Source organism: Aphis gossypii, chromosome X (assembly GCF_020184175.1).
Source record: "Aphis gossypii isolate Hap1 chromosome X, ASM2018417v2, whole genome shotgun sequence".
NCBI classification, from domain to species: domain Eukaryota; kingdom Metazoa; phylum Arthropoda; class Insecta; order Hemiptera; family Aphididae; genus Aphis; species Aphis gossypii.
In genome coordinates, this window is record NC_065533.1 from 51,164,810 (window position 1) to 51,187,653 (window position 22,844).

A 22,844-nucleotide genomic window follows, 5' to 3' on the forward strand; every position below is an offset into this window, starting at 1 on the left:
TTGATTTCAAATTTTGATTACATAAACGAAACGTTTAGTAGAGATCGATTTAAATTCCTAAATGTTGTAGAGTTTTTGTTTCTTATTATATTTGTGTTAATTATCAAGGTACATAGGTAATCCTGCCGGATAGAAGAATTCCAAAAGCAGTATTATTAAAATTATGTATTAGTTTTAAACAATTTTTTAATAAGAAGGACTTGCTTAAAAAAAAACACTTAACAATTTTATTTTATTTCTATATATTTTCTGAGTTACAAAGTTCTTAAATTATATTACGTTATTATTATAAATGATACCATCATGAGGATATGATACAATTTAGTGTTTACTTAATACTGCTAAAGTATTTATATATTTTTTTAGTTAACATTATAAAGTATAGTAACAAGTCACAAAATATAAAAATATACGTAGGTTATATTAATTGTGTAGGTAATTTATAGAGAATTATTAAAACAACGATATCTTTTAATAAATTAAATAAACAGCTCCTTATTTTCTCTACCTTTAAATATGGCTATATCAACAATAAAATATAATTAATTATCTACCTATAGGAATACCAGGTATAATTGATACCTAAGTAAAATCTATACTAAATAATTATTTTTATAATAATTAAATGATAATATAATATTATACAGGTATTATAATATACTTAAGCCTTTAACTGAAAAATAAAGAATCATATATTGTCAATATATGCTACTAAGAACTGTAATATCTGTTAGGTACTACATTTAAACAGTTTGATTTTAAATCTTTTGTTATAAATAATTTTAATAATAAATAAATAAACATCGATTATTTTTTGAAAGTACTTTGATTTTTATTTATTAATTGAGACGGTAATTTATGTAAAATATATTATTTTTTTTATGTTTATGTGGTATACTGGTATCGGATTACCCGATTTGAAATTTTTATTGTATAATTTTTGTTATAAGGGGATTCATCTCGACTGTGTTTTCTACAAATATGAAATTCTTATGCCAATTGTATCGATTATCCTAGTTATAAGATAAAATGTCAGAAACATAATATTATTGAATTTGTTATGAAGTTAATTTAAAAATGACGTGATCACTGTTTTGAAATTTAACTCTTGTCAAGACTCATACATTTTTCATACTAAAATGTTGATAACATTGAAGTTAAAAATAAATTTAAAAATATAAGAAAGTAATTTTTATTTCATTGCGAATTCAAATGTTTTCAGAAATTGTATCTGATAAATAAATAAATTAATACAACAATTGAAAAAATATTGATACTTTAGAATTTTAGATAAAAAATTAATAATATTTAGGTATGTTGTTTTATTGGCATGACGTGAATTCTGAATGCATGTGCGAAAGCGCTCTATTATTTTTCACTACTGTTTCATATCATCGGCAGTCAGTAGTCACACACTCACACAGTCACACACATTGTAATCACTTAAGTACTACGCACACATTTACACGATATTCACTCGTTTTCTAATGAACTCCTTAAAACCGCTTAGTACCGAATTTTCATTTAATGAAATTAATGTATAGTGTATACGACGATTACTATGAAAAAACCTATATAATAATATGTAATGTTGACATTTAAAAATAAATTTATCTTGATCTTTGATCCCTGATTATTTATTATGATGATTAATTATCATACATTATCAGTATCAATGCTATACGTCATTCTATGTCGTTTGACATATTATTTAATAAGTCATTTATTAATATACATAAAATAAATTAGAAATTTGACCAGTTAATAACAATAATAGCCTCGAGATTAAAATTATTCACTTCATATCAACTGCACGGTGAGATAAAATTATATCATACATCAAGATTTTACGGTTTACATTATGAATTATAACGAATATAAAAACTGTAAGTACAAAATAATGGACTAGGATAAAAAAAACTACTACTATAAAATTGTTAACTATTTTACTTAAAAATTGTATAATTTGATATAGCCGCTTAAATAAGTTAATTTGTTAAACTTGTACTTTGACAAAACTGTACCTATGCCTCATAGTTTTATTTATTTTCATTATTGATTTTTATACAACAACTCGGTTTCAAAGGCCATTAGTTAGAATTACTTAGATAATAGATTATGATTAATTACGGTATTTAAAATAGTTTACATTTTAATCATAAAGACTCATAATTTATCAGCTTCACTGTTGATTAGTGTTGACTATATTGTCAAAATTATAACATATTTTTTTGTACAGTTATTTATGCTTTTATAATATTTAAACATTTCAACTTCTGCTTTATTCTAAAAGGTCAAATCGTAATTCGTATTTGTCATATATATGTATATGTATACCTTATAAATTATGCTTTGGAATAAAATATTTATTAAACAGCATAATTTTGATTTTATACTAATGATATTGAATTTTGAGCGACTAATCCTCCCCACTCCTCCCAATATCCCCTTAATTTGTTCCCTAGTCTCTACCACGAAGAATAAAGACCTGCGCACACCTGCGCACGCCCATGATCCTACACATTATAAAAATATACATTCTTTAATAATACTACGCTATACTAGTATATTATTTTTTTAACGATTTCAGACGTCGAACTATACAAATCGAATTAAATTTTTTCTCACGGATTTATGTTGCGATTAAATTTTTTTTTTTTGAGGGCTCTATCGGTGAAAAATACGTGTCCGTGAGGCTATTTAGAATTTACACGTCTCGCCAACTGACCGACATCGGTAGTATAGTATAATATATTAGTAAAAAAAAAAAAAATGTATATCAATAGCAGTACCTATATCTGTGTAGTACACGTCTTGTCGAATAAAATTTTTAGATTTTTATAAAATCACAATCACAATCACAATGTATCGTTACTCGTTATAGTCGTTAGTTTTCTTTCATCCGATATAAGGTAATGACATGCGAATATACGTCAATTTATTTTTACAATAACGCCGTACGTTTTACCTGTGACTATATTCTATTGGCTACCGTTTTAATATGCCTACCTATAATATTATACGGGTAAGTAGCAAATTTACAACGTACAGATAATGTTATAAAATAAAACGTTCGTTGTACGCACATGAAAATCAGTAGCCGTGTGTGTATTTGTTTAATAATTTTAGAATATATAATACTGTTTGTCTATTGCTATAGATTAAAATATTATTAATAGTAGTTATATAACACAACGAGTTCTACACACAAATGTCGTATTATTATCACAACCGTTATTATTATTATTATTATTGTGTATTTGTACGTAAAGAGCCTCTCGTCCGATGACATATATAACGTATTTTTATGTGTACACACGACTTCTATATATTATTTTCTATGTACACGAGCGAGTGTAGTATATATATATGTACATAATCTCGGGAAAAGCAATCTTTTTCTCCTCCGCTCCCGTAGTCGGCGGCGCAACTATGCGGCGGCGGCGGCGGCGGTGGTGGAGGCGGAGGCGGTAGCGACGGGCGCCCGTCGCCGCGACCGTGGTGGCGGTGCTCTCGCCCCCTCCGATCCACCATTCCACCATCGCCGCCGCCGCCGCCGCTGCCACCAACGAGCGACGGCCGACGGCGGCGGCGGCGGCGACGACGACGACGAAATCGAAATTCACTCTCCTGCTGCAGCCGAGCTATAGACTCCTCTTCCTAATAGCTCTCCCCGGCGGCCGAATCCATCGCCACCCGTCGCTTCCCGCGAAGACCCGTCGTACCATTCTTACCGTACAGTCCACTGCCGAACGCAGCAGCTAGACGGCCGCCGCCGCCGCCGCCACCACCGCCACCACTGGCCCGGCCCACCTTTTCCAGCCATCAACACCGCCCGCCGCCACCACAGCCACCGCGCACCGCGGAACGGTCCGTGGCGGCGGCGCTCCCAGACCCGCACCGCACTCAAAAACATCTCTAGCTCGACAAAGTCTGTGAGCTATATAGGAGTGCGGTGGCTACTACAAAGTATAATATTATAGTTAGAAACGGCGGCCACTCGCGGGCGAGTACGACGTTTACGTATAATAATATATTAATATTATACTATAATATTGTACAGAGTATATTAATATTTTTACTGTTTTACGTTCGTTTGGCTTACCCTCCCCAACCCTCCCCAATGATAGGTAGACGACGTTTCTCTGTGCTGGCAGCCGCCGCGACTGTAGTGTGGTATAGTGGCGAGCCATCACGTAGGCCCGTCATAAAGTCAACCTCTACACGGCCGCCGCCGCCGCCGCCATGAAAGATGAAACGAAAATAATATAATAATAATAATATCTACAAAATACAAAATTAACTATTTTTATTATTTTTTATTTTTATTTTTATTTTTATCATTATTTATCTATTTATGTGTCCGCGCTCGACCCCCCTCGACGCCGCCGCCGCCGCCGCCGAAGACCGTACGGTCCGCACACAATCTATTCGTTAGTCAAACTTGTTATTGTAGTATTGGTATATAGATTATAATATATACATATATACATATATATATATATTATAACACAGTCACACAGACGCACACGGACGCACACGCACGCACAAGCTCGTCTCTCACACACGCGCATGCACGCACAACCGTACACACTCGCGCGCGCACACACGCACACGCTCGCAGCGCACCGCAGCGCGCGCGCATATAATTATTTTATTAAAATATATATTATTTACCCGATAGTGAACCTATAACAATAATAATGTATACAATAAATTTCATTCCGATAACAGCAGAAAAAAAATAATAAATATAATATCACAATAGTTTAAAATTATACTTCCACTCGCGTTAATTATTATAATGCCGCGACAATTTACGCGTAAATCGACGACGGTGACTAATTAAATTGATGTTATTATTCAGTCGTGTATGTGTACCGCGTCGTATTCGTACACGAATATTTTTTTTTTATTTATTTGTTATTATTTTAACGCTATTTCGATAAATTAATTTTCGTTTCTCCGCGATATAATTGTTCGACGATAATCAGCTCGGCAATCCGGTTTCAGATACCAAAGTTTTTTGACTCGGCTTGTCGCGTACGAGCTTATTATTAACGAGCGTTCGACGCCGACGGGATGGACGACGTTTGACACGACCAAACAATCTTTCAAACTATACAATATTGGGTATGTTACAATACTAAAATATTATTTTGTATTTTATTTTTTAGTCGTTGACGTTACGACCGATTAATCGTACAATTATTAACATAAAATAATTGTGTGAAAAAATAATACACGTACTTAAAAAATATTTTTTGTTTCTTGTGTATGTGTGTATGTATGTTTGTGTATGTGTGTGTGTGTGTGTGTTTGTGTGTGTATATTTCTAATTTAGTAATTTACTAAATCTTATTTTTATTATAACAAAGCAATAGTTATATTCTTAAATGAAACAAAAATTATAATACCTTGTTATTTGGATAAAATTAACATTTTGTTTTTTTCTCATTCCGTGTAAGAATACATTCGACTTATCATTTTTTTTAAATTAAAAATGTTCTGTTCTCTATTGCAATTTGTTAAATTAAATACGTTGTGATTTCAATTGTTTTTTTCGAATTAATATTTACTAATATAATTTTTTCTAACTTAAACTATAAGATTGTTAAATACGTTTAAGTTGTGCTCAATGGTTTCTTATAATTATAATTGTGTACATTTTTTGATTGAAAATTGAATTCAAGAATTGTATACCTTTTGGATATAATTTAAGACTAGAATAAAAAACATATAGGTGTATTAGATTAAACATAACATTTTATAAGTACTTTTCTATGCTCTTTACGTGTACAAGGTCCCCGACTTATAGATTAGATATCATAAGTATAATTTTCTCATTTTTAATTCAACTACCAAGTATTTTGAGTACTTACTACATAATAGAAGTGATGTTATTTACTAGAGGTCCTATTTGTCCTGATTTTATTCATTATTGGGACAATACCAGTTTTAAGTACATGGAACTTGTATCTTTTAAATCTCGGTAAATCACAACAACATAATGATTTTTAAAAATGTATCCTATGTATTTATTTGTGTACCTACTGTGTAAGTACACAGCCAAATTTAAATTTGTCAATTGACGAAAAAAAATAAAACTTGAATAGAACTTAAGCTGTTCAAAATATTGCACTTCTAAAGTATCCAACTCCATTTATCTCCTTACTTTTCATAGTAATTTTACTATAAAAATTATTGTAGAAAAAGCATATATCTTCTATATTGTGTGTTTTTGTACTTGACTTTAAAGTCATTCTATTAACTAGTAAAATATCTTTCCATTTTAACAGTGTTTGGAAATCTTTGAAAAATATTAAAAAATAAGAAGTGTTACGAACATTTATTAAACTAATAATATTAAAGTTATAATACAAATTTGAATAAAAATTATAAAAAATATTATTTATAAACAAGTTATTATCATAAAAAAAAAAATTAATTTCAACATCACTTAAGGGTTGATTTATACAATTCTTTCATGTTTGTACCCTTACTATTAACTTATGAACTTATATTGCATTACTTTGTATAGATTGTTTATTTTAAATAATTGTTGATAAAAATTTATATTTTAAACTTACTAATATATAATACAACGTATTCATTCCCGTGTAGATGTATGTATCCACCTGTCAGGATGCAACAATAGTAATATAACTAATTAATTTAAAATATTATATTTGTTTATTTATTAAAATTTTATATGCAAGAATTTAAGCCTTTAATGTCAAGATTTTAATACTACTAGTAAATAATATCTAGTATTGTAAAATATTCCCTAATAGAACTTTTAAATAGTAAATGTTGTTTTGGGAACAAATTATAAACTTTCAATAAATTGAACCCTCTGAGTAGAAAAAAATTCACTGACCAAGCCAAGACTGTCCAGTGTTTAGTTGTTTTACTGTGTTATTAATTATTTGAGTAAAAAATAAAATTTTTATTTGCGCTACTTATTTAAATATTATTTTGAGAATGATTTGTAAAAAACAACAAAATTTACATTAAAGTAATCCAAAAATTAATTAATTTTTAAATTAAAATTGTACCACAAAAATAAAACTTATTTAAGTTTATGATTTAATATTTTTTCATTTTTATTTAATCCTAGATTCAAACATAGGTTTTTTTTATTAAGATATTTTGAAATAATATAAACAATTATAAGTTCAAATTAACAAGGTTACCTATTTATTATTATTTTTAATTAAATATTTTTTTTTATAATTTGATATTCAAACTACATTATTGGATTTGTAGTTATTGGAAAGGAGAATGTTTAAAAAATCACCATTTTGAACGTAACAAAGTATTCTTTGTGACATTAAATTTATTAAATTTAATTTAATAAGTGACTTACAGCTTTTAAAAGAATAAGTATAAGTAACACAACAATAAGTCTAATTTATCCTAAATTTAGTCTAATTTGCATTCTAAATGTTTATTCTGATGTTAATATGTAATTATAGTATTTAGTTACCATTTAAAATAATTCTATTCTTAGAAATTGTATTTACATAACTTGAAATTATTTACCTTAATACACATTGTTTCTTCAGTGTTATTTTTCTATGTTCTAGTATAATTATCTACAATCCAAAACAAAATAAATCAACTTTTTACTTTTATTAAGTATTGAAATGCATATAGGTGTATGTAGTATACTTCAACCAATTTGTAATAGGTAAATAATTAATAATATAAGTTTTTAGACATTACTCATTGAGTCCAATGAATTTACATCAAAGTTTAATATTATGTATTGAATAATTATTAATTAAATACTTGGTAAATTTAATAACACAATAGATACAGTTAAAAACTGAAAATTAATTTAATGTAGGGCACAAGTGTATAATGTACATGGTATACAGATAAATTTAATTTGTGGTATAAATATTTGTTTTCAATTAATAAATTCCTAATACAATTTAGTAAAAATAATTATAAATTAAAACTTAGTATTTTTTCTTTTAATATTATGATTTAAAGTACTTTATATAAAACTAATTAGGAACTATATTCAATATTAATCTGTTATTTTATTTTTGATCCATGTATTACAAGATAATCTGTGCTATCTGTAATTAGTCCGTTTTGGTTTAACATTTTCATAGTTACATTTAAAAATATTTCCGTATTAGTAACTGTCTAAAATTAAAAAAAAAAAATTAATAATGTTAGATTAAAAAATACAAATAACTCCTAATGTAATGTAATAATGTTCTTGTTTTATTTTTAAGTAATTATATTATGTTCTATATATAACATATTATACTTATCTGTATACATTTATTATATTATTGTACTATATTAATTATAATGTAGAATTTTCAACATTTCAAATTAATAAAAAAAAAATAATGATAATTTATTCAAATATATATTATCTTTCATAAAAATATATTTAAAGAATGAATTACATTTCCTAATCTATAGTTTATACCAATAATTAATAAGAATTTTTCATAAGTTGTCTTTTTGCTAGGCAGTAGATATAATATATTTAAATATCTCATCAATGTTATTCTGTACATAATTAATATTCTATTTAATATGCTCGTGTTTTACATATTTTTACCTATATATATTGTATATACCAGTGGTTCCCAACACATGAGCTGCGGCCCACTTCTAGGCCACCAGCAGCATGGTACTGGACCGTGAACCATATAATATTAAATATAATATATTATATTATATGCATATGAATACATATATAGGTGTGCTATTTGTGGGCCTCATAAATTTTTTTACAATATTGGTGGTCCGCACAACTATCACAATTATAAAGGTTAGGAATAGCTGGTATATACAAATAAGCTAAGTATTGTGGTACAATTTACATCTTGTACATCAACAATATTAATCAAAACTTTCTGTTGTTATTATAATATAAAATGAATCAATCAACATACAAAATACATAATATTCTTTTACTTAAATTAAATTTCAATTATATTTTAATTGATACTTCTTCAAATATTAATATCTAAAAAAAAAAAAATAAATAATAATGACTTGTTTTGGAATATATTTGTTTAGTCCAAATGTGGTCTTTGATATAAAATGAAAATATTATAATGTTTTAATGTTTATCAATGATAATATCTATCTTTAATTTTGTTTCTATAATTATAAATAGATCTGTTACTTTTTTTAACAAGGTTTTTTATATAGTGAATTATTTTTACAAATATTTTTGTTTTATATTATACAGTGTACTCTAGATTATCCGTGAGCAGAATATCCATTATCTTCCGTGAAATCATCTACATATATATAATATGTATACAAAAAAAAAATATATATTATATATAATATATTATCCTTACATTATACATAATTATCAGTTTAATTGAGTTGTGATATTGACGTAAAATACAATAGGCTTGTTTAATATTAATACTGTTGATATGTTTAATAAAAAAAAATCATAATTCGCGTATCTGTTGATGTCCTGCCACCCTATTCTGCAGATAATTGAGAGTATACTGTATAAGTACAATATGAAACTTATTAGAATAAATAAAAAATATTGTTTGTTTTTTGTGTAGCTAAAAGCGGTAACAGTGAAACAATTGCAGACAAAGACTCAATGAGCAACGTGAATGATGAAGTCAAAGCTGTTGGTGACAAAAGTATTGAGGAGCAGAAGGCGTCACCAAAAGTTGTCGAAGCTGACATTCCAATGACATTTGTAGAGACTGAGCAGCACGATTCCCTAGAACACCCTAAGAAAAATAATGATAATGAAGAAAAGGAAGATGAACCGTCGAAAGAGAACGAAATGTTAACCACTATGCGTCTGGTAGGTGAGCCACTGGCCACACACGGCCCGTACACATTTTACAGTGCGTTAGCCTACCGTAAACGCGAAGACATAACAAAAAAGAAGAGACGGCGATGGAAAAAGCCTAAGACAGGGGTGGACAACGGAAGTGATAATGCTGCTGAGTCTTACGATTCGTCGTCGTCATGTTGTTGTGCCAATAATGATGCTGGTAGTGATCTGTGTTTCTGTGATGATGGATTGTCTTCGTCATCATCTAATTCTGAATGGTCCGTTGTACGCATGAATCATTTCTATGCAGTTCGCCCATGGTATAGCAAGAGAAATAGCAGTAGCAATGACCGCCAGCAGCTGCGACAGCGAAGACGTCAACGAAAAAATTCACCGAAATTGTCGAAAACAACTAATGCAGTAGCAGAGAGGCGACAACATCACTATCAGCAATCCGTTTGTATTGGTGAATTGGAGTTATTATGGCGTGACGATAGTGTGTTAACATCAACAACAGCTTCATCATCTTCGTCACAGCTCAAGAAACGCAATAGTAACAGAATTGTGCCACCTACACTGTTAACAGAGGCATCAAATGACGGCGGTGATAAAACAGATACTATGATAAGCAGTAGCAACATCCAAAGTGGTGCTGTGGCCAGTTCAGATGATGACGACGGTGTTAGTGGTGGATTTGATGATGATTCGGCAACATTATTGCCACGTCGTCGTACTTTACCAAGACGCACTCGTCAGCCATCAGCTAAGAAACTTGAAGCTGCAGAATCTTATGCTGCAGTGACAGCTGCGGCATCGTCTGATAACCACCTCTCTTCACAGTCGCCGTACAACCGCAATCGGGTATCTACAGCTATGCCATCGGATCCTACCTCTGTGAGTGTTCCACTATTGTCTCCAGACGCTCAGTATAATCATGGAAACATACTGTGTAGTGTTCGGTTATACGTTATGCCTGATCAGACAGCTGCCGGTCGACTTGGTGGTGTACATGGTGAGGACGAAGTGTTAGAGATCAACACTTGGAATGCCAGTGGTGGTGCAGATAGATGGCCAAGTAACATTTTTATTAATGGTAGCAGTGGTGTAGGATCTATCTACAATGGCGGTGGTAGTGTTGATGATTATGGATATGGTAGTGGAAGTCATTCGTCAGGAACACTGCCATCTGGCTGTTCAGGATTAGTATTACGAGCTGAAGATTTTGTCGAATGGGTTCGCGGTGGACTGATGAATGATGATGATGAAAATGAAGACACTGAGTCTGATGATGAGTCATCAGAATCAGAATGTAATGATAACAGTTCTAATGATCAAAAATCCAACAGAATAGAAACTTTGAAAACTATGGATGAACAGCAACTATCAGAACTACCAACATTAATAACGGACATAAAGGGTGATGTAAAACAATGTCAGAAAGTGAAATTAGAATCGACACAGGACATAAATGTTGTAGTAAAAGAAGATTTACTTTCTGTAAATCCAGTTAAGGTAAAAGAAGAACAAGAAGATTTACTCTCTTTAAATCCAGTTAAAGTTAAAGAAGAACAAGAAGATTTAATCACAGCTGATGGAAGTAATTATTACTCTAAATATACTGTTGAAGAAGCTGTAGAAGCAGAACATGTTCCTTTAGCTGCAGCTAGAATTCACAAAAAGCACTGCGAAGGTATTACTAACCGTCATCGGCATTGCCATCGTCAGCGCCATCGCTTAAATCATGAGTCGTTGGTTAATGGTGATAGCACGAGTTCTGTTGCTAAGAAAGAAGATCATCCCCATTATAATGTATCAACAGCAGTAAACAAAGGTACAATTCAATAATTTACAATGTATTCAATCAATAATAATGTTGTTTTTTGTTTTTTTTACTAATATATTTTTATTATTTTTACAGTTGAAAAGAAACTGGACAGTGATCAAAAATGTTGTTGCTATTGTTGTAAACGTCGTCGCCAAAATTACCAACGTAATGGTAAAAAAATGAAAAGCAATGTCAGTGGGGGTAATAATATAAAACAACGATTAGTGGTTATGAGCTACTCTAGGTACTGCCGATATAGAGCTCAATTGCAACGTAAACGTGAAGAACAAATGATCAAAGGAGATACTGCTGTTGTCAAAGATGATGATAAAGAAAAGTTAATGACACCCACATACCGTGGAGTAGATTCTATGACCCGAGTTTTATTTTGTCGAGACACGTATGACTATCCAGCTGAACTTCTGTTAGAACCTTTTAATGCACAACAAAACCATCAGCAAAACACTGCAGTGTTGGTCAACCACATGGGTATGTGTATATTTATTACCATATTTATTCCAATATTAGTAATCATATAATACAAAACATTAAAATAATGTAAAATGTCATAAATTTTAAGCAAGGAGTAAGAACAAGGTCTAGAAAGTTTATACTCCTAATATTCAATTAGTATGCAAAAAATTTAGAAGCATAATCATATTATAAAATTTAAAAAAATCCCCAATATTTCTGTTTTATCTTAGTATTTATCCCAACAATTAAAAAAAAAGGCTGCGTAAGTTTGATGAATTTTAGTGTTATGTGATATTTTAAAAGATAATTAAAATTAAAAAAAAATGTCAAGTACTTATATGTAGAATAATTGGATTTTAGATTAATTTTTTTTTTATTTTGTTAAGAACTCATATATTTTAAATGATTTTTTTTATGTGTTATAAACACATTTTTATTTTATTTATTACTCATTTTCTAATATTTATTCGTTTTAGTTAAACAATAATGGTTAATGAAGTATTATATTATATATCATGTATATTGTATACTGATATCAAAATTATCTAAATGTGAGTAATTTAGTTTTGAGCTTAATTTTTAAAATATATTATAAATAATAATAATAAAATAAAATATTATTGAAATAATTCATGCATAATTATAGCTCCTGATAAAACTTAATAAGAATGATATAGAAAATATAATATACTCTGTTAATTTACTTATTATATTATAACGGTTAAACTATTATTATTATTTTTTTTTTGAATTTTCAATAGCTGGTTTATTGATTAATACTCGTACTTATATACTTACTACTTAGTATTTGTTATTATAATTGTGATATTATATATTATTTGTATCATCATTTATATTATGTTTTTCATTACTTTTACAGCGCCTAAACTCAAAGGCTGGCCTTCTCACCCAGCATCTTGGATGTCATTCAGATGGAACCGAGTGCGCCGCCGGTTACGACACTTAGAACGTGGTGGTGACAGTAATGATGACCGACGTAGGCGTCATCGACGCCGAAAGCTTAAGAAGAAATGTAGTCGACAACAAAATGGAGCCAGTGGGGCGACAGTGGGAATGAATTATTCGTCATCAACCGAAGACGATGATTCAGACGATTCAGATTCTGATGATGGGTCTTCTGCAACAAACGATGCTGCCACAAATACTACTACCGAAGCTTCTACCTCAGATTCAGATAGCGCACCGCCGCCATCAACAGTAGTATCTAAAACTACCAATAAGAATAATTCCACTACAAAAGTTAACATTCATCACAGCAACAAAAAAACTGTTTCGACATCATCTACCGGAAACATGATCGTGGTTAACGGTGCTACTACTGTATCTGCGGCTGTGATTAACAAGCGTCCAGCAACAGCTGTCGGGCAACCTGGTCAGCCACATCCGACTAAACGTCGCCGCGTAGTTTATACCACAGAACAACTTCAGAATCAACAACCGCGAGTAATTTACCAACAGCAACAATCACATCCAAGACCTAGACAGCCGCAACAACAGCAACAGTCTACTCATCGATCTAAACAATTGGAACAATTAAATCAACTTAACCAATCTCAACGTCAACAGCACATCTTTGCTGCACAGCAGCAACAACAAAGATTACAGCCGTTAAACAGGCGGTTACCACCACCTATTTCGTCATTACAATCATCAACGACTAGAATAATACATCATCACCTACCACCTTCGGTATCTATTATGCCAGTCATAGTCCCCTCAACCAATAGTTCTCCTCATCAACAACTTCAAAAATTCAACAATCGACTACAAAACCGGCAAAAAATTCATGCTTCGGCTACAGTTTTACCGGTCACTTCTCAGCGAAGAAATAATAACCTTGAACGACAACAAACACAACTTCCGCCTGTTATAATAGAATATGATGATGACGATGACAACCGAGAGTATGGATCTGATGATAATGGTCGATACAAAAAATCTACAGTAGCGGCTGCTATGGCAGCTTGCCAAAGACGTGTTTCACACCAACATTTCAATGACGAGCAAAGACAACAGCGAGAAGATGAAGAGAGGCAGCGTCGATGGCTGGTAGATGCTTTGCGATTAGGTGGGTTGGAAGTGACAGCAGTACCTTTAAATGCAACTGCTAGTAGTGGAAATAGCGTTGGAAGAGAAGCTAGTGCTGCAGTAACCTCTCAACAGCGTCGACGGCGTGGTGTTTCATTCGAATCATTGTTGTCCACCAATAATGAAGACTTCAACGGTGGTGTTCGAAATGAACCATGCCATGGTGGTACAGATGATGACTCAAATGTAGATTCTGACTCAGATTCTGTGGTGATGACCGTAACGCCTGATGTCGTATGCCTATTAAGCAAGTCTCAGCAACATCAACAGCAAATATCTCATCAAAGACAGACATCGCCTGGAAATAGTTCCACGTCAACAACCTCGGTAACAATGAGTCATCGCAATCAGCAACGACGGCGATCAGTAAATATGAACCACAGTACCATTGGTGATCAACAGCCTACCACAGCAGCGGCAGCAGCAGCATTGCATGACAAAATAAATCGAGCAATTGATTCACTAAAACTGCAACAACAGCAACAAAAGCCAAACCAAGACACACCAGTCAGTAATAACACTAATAATGTATTATTGACTGGTGGCACTAATAATAGAAATCCTATTGGTGAAATGAATAGGCAACAGCAACGACCACGCAAGAATGGTGGCGTAGTCCGGCAACAGCAGACAGCGGCTGGCCTACTGGACCTTTCTGTTAAGCCATTAACAGCACTTAACACCACAAAGCAACAAAGATCAACTTCAACAATCATGAACAGCAACCTACAAAATCAGCAAAACCGTAAAGGTATAATACCATTCCATTCTACTACAACTACTACTACTACTACTACTACTACAGGACCATCAACTGCTGCAACTAACTTAGAAATCACAATTGTACCTGTTACAACTTCTGTCTCAACCAATTCGTTGAGGCTTCTATCACAGCAGCAACATAAACGTAGTTCATCAGCAGTAACCCATAATAATTCAACTAGTGGTGGTTCTGCTGCTAGTTCATTTGGTCCTATGACGGTTAGGCAACAGTTACAACGTCGTAATGCAGCAGCAGTTTCAACAACTTCTGCATCAGCATCAATCGTAGACATGTCATGTGGAGGCAGAAATCGAAACCATCAACAACGTAATGGTAGTAGTATGTCTGTTACAGCGACATCTTCTATTACTACTACTACTACTACTACTACTACTTCTTCTACAACTTCCTCTTTGCAGCAAAATCAGCAGCAACAAATTCTCATAATGGCTGCTACTGCAATGGCTACTCAACAACAGAAAACTGATAAACGTAAATCACAACCTAATAAAAAAGATTAAAATAATCTTCTACTAATTGTTCATTGTGTAAAATAATAGTGTAGAAGATGGAGAAAATGCAATTTTTTGTGTATTAAGTATAATTTATTTATACATAATATATTATATGTCCTATAATTTTAAGAATAACACGCATGTTAGAGTTAAGTATAATGTATCTGGTATATTTTCTATAAAAATTGTAAACAATGGTGTGTGTATGTGTGTGTGTGTGTATGTGTTTGTTTTGTTACAACTATAACATTATTTTTTTCAACTTATAAACTTAATTAATAATTATATAAAATGCATGTATTGTAAAATGTTAATGGTATTAATAATAAAAATTAAAGAACAATCAATTTTATTATAATAATTATATTGGTATTAAAAATATGTTTATTTACATTAGTATGTTACATAGTACCTGTATTGTAAATACCTGCTGTACATAATTAAATAATATTATGTTGGACCTTATCAATTTTATATTATATAAATATAATAGTATGTATCTACTATGTAGGATAGGTTAAGATTTTTCATTTTATACAGTTATAGTTTTTCATGCAGTTATTAAATATAAACTGTTAATGTATAACTTATGTATTGAAAAAAATAACATGAAATACTACAAATATGGAAATTGAATTATTTGATTTAAAATACTATATTAATACATACATATATATATATATATGAAATTATATGTATATACAATACACATATATATTTAAACATTAATAATGTAAATATAATAATTATTACAATTCATATGACAAGCACATAATTTATGTCTGTTTTATTTGATAATTAATGTTATTTTAGTTCTTGCATAAAAATATCTCAGCTATTACCTAACATGATTAAAGATGAATAAAGAATAACTAGGTTTACAATAACTAAAAAATGTAACGCACTTGTATATTACATAGAAGTTAACACCTAAACGTATGATTATATAATACATTAAGTTGAATATGCATAATATACATACTATAACTAATATAGGCGCAACTAGATCTCTAAAACGTGGGATGCTACAACTGTTAATACCTCAGAAAAATTGAGGAACTTTTCAATTTCATAATCATATTAAATAAATAAAATAATATATTACACATTTTAAATCAACATAATTGTTCTGGCTTTTTTGAAATATTATATTTTACTAAAACAGTAATAGTTTGGTATAAAAAAATAAGAGGTGCTAAATTTGAACTAGGGGGTGCTAAAGACCTTTTTGCACCCTCTTAGTTGCGCTACTGAATTACCTAATAAATTGAAAATATTTTATTGTATCATCAAAATTGTCTAAAAACAATATTAATTTTGTATACCCACGCTATACAACATTTTTGTTTTATACTTTATAGCATAAATATATGCTTACAATTCCAAATAAATATTTATTATTAAGGTCTTGGCTTACTTATTATCAAAATGTATAAATAATTGTTTTCACTAATGTTTTTAAATAATAAAAAGAATAATATTTAAATTAAATTAAATTTATGAATATTTACTTGGTGTCTAGGTATCACCTTTTTATTATTTTGGCATAAAATAACATAATGAGTTATTCAATATAACTTACCATTTGTATACCATAATAAAGTTTTTAATTAAAATTAAGTGATCGAGTGATTTAGAATATTATTTTATTGACAATATTATTTATGCATAAATTAGATATACATAACTCTCTGATTTAACTGTTAAGGTTAATATTAAATCTACTGCTTAAATTATAATTTAATAATTATTAAATTAAAATATTTATTTTAAAAACAAATTAAATCTTATTATTTTAAATAAAATATTGTAATGTGTATTTTACACATTTTAAATTTTTAGCTAAGTGATGAATATATTAATTTAAAAATATGGGTTTTTGTCTATAATCACTCATCCTGTTTTTGAAAAAAAAATATTATACCTCTCACATTACTTTAAGGAGCAGTGGAAAAGCTTAAATCTTATACAAATTATATCAAGTATTTTTTTTTTTTTGATTGACGGGGAAAGCATATTATTTTAATTTTGAAACACTTCTCTACGAAATTGAACTTTTTTTTTTTTTGCTGTAATTCAAAAATGAATAATTACAGAAACCTTAAATTTACTTTATGTAACTTAGTATACACCTAACTTATGGGAATTTTGGAAGCTGTGATTACACATGGAGTATAGGAATTTAGACATGTTTACATTCTAATGTACTATTTGATCTGGAGAAAAGTTAAAAATTTAAATCAACTCTTCTTAGGAGTAACTTTCCTAGATTTTTTATTTTTTTTTATTTTAACTCATTCATTTTTTTATTTCATTTTTTAATTACTTCTTTTATAGTTTATGTCTGACAACTCTGACTATGTGACTTTCTTAAGATTTAGAGTATAAAATAAAAAAATGTGGGAAAGTTGATCTTAAGTAGACTTGGTCACAAATTCAAATCTGTTTTTAGAATTTTTATTGCTTTACTAGATCAATCGGTACATTAGAATGAAAATATGTCTAATTTTCTGTATTCCACGTATGTTAGACAGACAGAAAATCTCCCCTTCCAATTCCCTTAACAGTATTATTATTTATATAATTTTTTGAGGATATTTACCCAAACCCAATAGTTGAATATTTCTAAATAATTAAACACAACCAATTTTCCATTTAGATACAATAATTTATTTAAAAATAATTATACATCATAATTCATAATAATAAAATATACATGTGTGTTATTAATAGTGTATTATGAGTTGTTTAGTATTTAGTATTTAAATGTAAGCTGCGAACAAAACAAAATGGTTTTTTTTTTTTAATTTGGTGGCTCTGAAAAATGTTCCTATACCAAAAAAACTGATTATCATTTTAGTTTAATCTAATGGTTTCTCTTGACTTCCTCAGTTTGTTAAGCTAAAGTAAACATACAGTCATAATCGAGAAACATCTGTTTTATTATAATATTAACTATTTAATTACATAACATACTTTTTTAATACCCATCAGTAATATGAACAAAAAAGAAAGAATTTAAAAAACTCCTTTGCAGTACCTATAGGGTATTAACTTATAGTATGTGTCAAATGAACTTCTCAAATGAGTAATAATTACTAACCTAGATCCAAAGTTTCTGTAATAGTGTAGGTATTAAATCTGAATTCAATGATAAATCATTGCATAAGAAAACAATTGTGAAAGAAAATAGTTTATCAGCCTATATATAATATATAGGCAGGTATTAAATATTTATTACTAACTACTAAGTATATTTCATATTTATAATATTATCTATACAATATTCATCATTAAATATTTAAATTTAAGTGTATAAAAAGTTGTTCTTACATATTGTTATACAGACATACAGTAGATAAGTAGGTGTCAAATTGTCTACTCTAATTGATGAGTTAAATTTAAACTTAATAATATAGGTACCTACCCATCATTATATACAAAAAAAAAGTATCATTGCTAAATTTATTTCATTATAATATGTTTATCGATATTGTTATTAAAGTAATCTATTTTTATTAATAAATAGTTTATCTGTAGCTAGGTTTATTTTAACCTTTATCTACATAGGTAATATAGGAACAAAGATACCTATTCTGTATTTCCACGATTACGACTTTCTGGTTCAGTTTAGAGTAAAGGCACCTATTATATATTATGTTATAAAGAAGAATGATTTCTATTTGTATCGACCGGATAGATTTTTAATATTTGTATTTTTAAATAAGTTATTAATAGTTAAAAATAATCGAAATAATTTTAAATTAAAACATGCTAATATTTATAAAAATTTAAGTATTAAAAATATGCCTTGTTTAGTGCCTTAAACTGAACTAGAGAGTCGTATCGTGGAAATACGGAACATCTTTGTACCTATATTAGGTAGGTGATAGAAAGAGAAAACAAATGTTGGTGTGGCGCGGCGGCCCCTTAAGAGAGGACGCTATACCCGCATAATATGTTGTCTCTGTCTTATACAGGCGTAACATAGTTAAAAACTATTCTGTGCGGGACAACATTACTCCCTCGATATTATAATCAAAACGACCAAAATTATAAATCCTATTGGGAAGAATTTAACTTGTGTCGTAGCGTTTTAATTTTTTAATAACATCACTACATTTTAAATTATCGGTTTGAGAACCTTAGGTTTTTATCATTTAATTATTAAAAATTATTGGTAACCACTATCGAAAAAATTAAAACGCTACAACAAAGGTAAAGTTCTTTTCAATGCGATTTAAAATTTTGGTAATTTTGATATAAATATCGAGAGACAGTTGTCCCACGCAAAACAGTTTTTAACTATGTTACGCACTTGCGTGTGTATAAGACAGAGAGACAATACATGCGGATATAGCATCCTCTTAACAGGACTCAAGAAATTATTGGAGCTATAAGCCTATAACAGACAAAATATTGGTCTATAAAATAATTTAAACATGCACACCTACTACCTAATAAACATTTCGTAATTTTAAATATTAAATATATGATTTAAATACATAAATAATTAAATATTAATGTTTTAATTAGGTAATATTTAATAAAGGTTAAAAATAACAATGAAAAAACTATTAATACAATATAATTCTTTGAATGTTTAAAAATTAAATAGGTATTTAAAATTCAACATTTAATTAAATCTTGTATTAAATTTCTATTTTTAAGTTTAACATTAATCATTATAGGTAAATATAATATTTAAAAGTTAATGTTTAAATAACCATTATTATTTATTGTTCATGTTTCAACGTTTAGCTGGTACCTTAAGTATTAAATATCTAAATATTTTTTTTTGTGGCTTAATAAATATTAATAGAAGCCGGAAGGTTATATTAAAAAAAAAAAATATTAATCAAGTTTTTAGGCTTTTTTTTTCTAACTATTGAAGTTTAACTTAAATTCACAATGACAATTGCCATATTGTTCTCATTTAAATATAGGTACCTAACACTTATTTTACTTCTGCATAAAATATATACAAAATATATAATAAAAGTATATTATATTATACAGCCATATAGGTATAATAATATTATACACATATTAAGATGTACAATATTATATATATATTATATACATAGTGTTGATTCAGTAAACATTTTAGATGAAGATCAAAACAATAGGTCATTTTAAAAGAACTTTTTTCGGTCGAAGCACTTTATCGATTGTTTTATTGTTTAAAATAAATATTTTGATGAGAATAAATATTTTAAATTTAATAAATTTGTCAATTTTTATTATTAAATATAAATTGAAAATATTAAAAATATACTTCAACGGATGCAAAGTAAACTTGTATGCCAATTCAATCATCTTTACATATTTTAAATCGAACAACTAGAAGTACCTTAATTTTTGTCAGGCGCGTATAGCTATTTTTCCTATATTCCACGTGTGTAAGACAAAGACAGAAAATCAACGCTTCCAATCCCCTTAATTGCTATAACAATATATATTTATGCCACATTATATTATTGTTATTATCTTTTAAGTGAATTCGAGATATTTAGTTACATGCCAGTATCTTAGAATCTTATTACCTAGTTGAGATATTAATACTATGTAGGTACATAGTAAGTATACCAGTATACCACTATAGGACTACTAAGTCACTAGGAGGGATATGTACCTATAAAATTAAATTCAAATACTGCAAAAAGGTTATAACTTTAAATTAATCTACACATTTTAAACATTTCACTGAATATTATAGTTTATTAGTCTTCACAAATAATTTTTATAATTAACATCGTTATTTACCTATCGTTGAAAATTTCAATTTACATATTTCAATTTAAAATATGTAAATTCATAAAAATTTGAACTTTATATATCTACCTATAATAGGAAAATATAATTGTGATTAAACATAATACGTTAAATTTTTGATTTCTGTATGAACTATTTAAGAGGAATTTTAAAATTTTAAACATTTTAAATTTAGGTGAGGTCACATCCCCTTATCACTAAGATTGAAGTGAGTTTAATATAATGACTTTGATGTTGATTTTAGGATAAATGTAAATAAACTAACCTTCAATATGGTTTTATATTTAATATTGGTGTATTTATTTATATAATTATATAGGTAAGTTGTAGGTATAGGAAATAAAGAGATGGTATTACAATTTTTTTTAAACAAAATAGAATATTTATATTCACTTTTTTAAACATTAAATTTTAAAATTTTAAATTCATTATTATTAACTAAGTATTATTTGCGTAAATATAATATTTATTTTTAAGTCATAATTCATAATTATCTAGCATTTTAGCAATCTAGCTGATGTATAATGTATAATATACCATATATACGTAAATATAAATTATTAAGTACTTACATATCAATGTTTATAACCCAATGGACAACAGCTTATGTTATTTAAATTATTGAAGATAAAGTGATTATACAATAATGCCCAATAAAATATATAATTCAACAATCACCATTTAAGGTATTACATTTACAGCAGAAAAGCACAATTTAGATTCAATTTACAATTCTAGTGCCCTTGACCCTAGGTATTTGAGAATAAAATCAAAACATTACTATGGATTTAAAACTATCAATTTCTTCATTAGAATTTAGAATTAATGAATGATGAATTAATAGATATTATTAGTAATTATTTTTTAGTACTAATTAAATCATATAATTTGTTAGATCATTTAAAAATTTTTAGGTGTTATAATTGGAGTACCTGATGACAGACGATTTGTACACAATTTGTACGAAAAATAGGCAAAGTAGCAGTATTATAAAATTTTTCAGTACCTACCTAGTAATACATTTTTAAATAGTCACTAATGGAATAAATATACTAAATATAAAAAATTCACCTAATAATAACATTTCTTTAAAAGCTAAAAATATAAAACTATTAAGGTGGTTCTATAGTCAGTCATATTCTAAGGAATGTTGTATAGGCAATACATTAGACCTTTGTGATATGACTTGTTAGTATGTGAAAAGTAAAATTACAATCGATATTTGAATACCTAGTTCTTTTGAAATGTTTTTGAACACTTACACATACTTAGCTAGTTAATGCAGTATGCACCTATATTTAAAAATAAAAATGTATTATACAGTTATATCTCTTATAATAACTTACGATTCGCTTGGATGAAAAATTAATAATACTTTTCCTGATTATTAGGCGCTCTCATAATACCTATATATTATTGGTTTATTTGGTTTTGGTAACTTAAGTAAATACACTTATTTGTAAATTATATTATGAAATACTTTTTAAAAAAAATTTATCATTAGTACAATATATAATTTTTACATTCGATAAACTAGGCAAATTTATATATGTATATACTTTGGTGATATCATAGACACTTAGGTATTTT

The 22,844-nt window shown here is 28.8% G+C and overlaps 1 protein-coding gene across 2 annotated transcripts; it reads left to right on the plus strand.

Moving 5' to 3' along the window:
- Positions 1–1,773: 1,773 nt before the first annotated feature.
- LOC114125965 (uncharacterized) lies at positions 1,774–15,860 on the plus strand. Of its 2 annotated transcripts, none has more exons than XM_050205504.1 (4): positions 1,774–1,886; positions 9,567–11,624; positions 11,712–12,107; positions 12,973–15,860. In XM_050205504.1, exons 1-4 carry the CDS (start codon positions 1,862–1,864, stop codon positions 15,483–15,485), a joined length of 4,992 nt encoding a protein of 1,663 aa, XP_050061461.1. In that variant the 5' UTR covers positions 1,774–1,861; the 3' UTR covers positions 15,486–15,860. The 2 variants fall into 2 exon arrangements, with proteins under 2 accessions (XP_050061461.1, XP_027845606.2); XM_027989805.2 differs by lacking the exon at positions 1,774–1,886 and adding an exon at positions 4,573–5,133.
- The last annotated feature ends 6,984 nt before the right edge of the window (positions 15,861–22,844 follow it).

Excerpts from the sequence above, each read along its gene's own strand:
- LOC114125965 (XM_050205504.1), top strand. The coding sequence starts at position 1,862 with ATGAATTATAACGAATATAAAAACT. Across the intron at positions 1,887-9,566 it reads TTATAACGAATATAAAAACT|CTAAAAGCGGTAACAGTGAA; the intron begins GTAAGTACAAAA and ends TTTTTTGTGTAG. Across the intron at positions 11,625-11,711 it reads ATCAACAGCAGTAAACAAAG|TTGAAAAGAAACTGGACAGT; the intron begins GTACAATTCAAT and ends TTATTTTTACAG.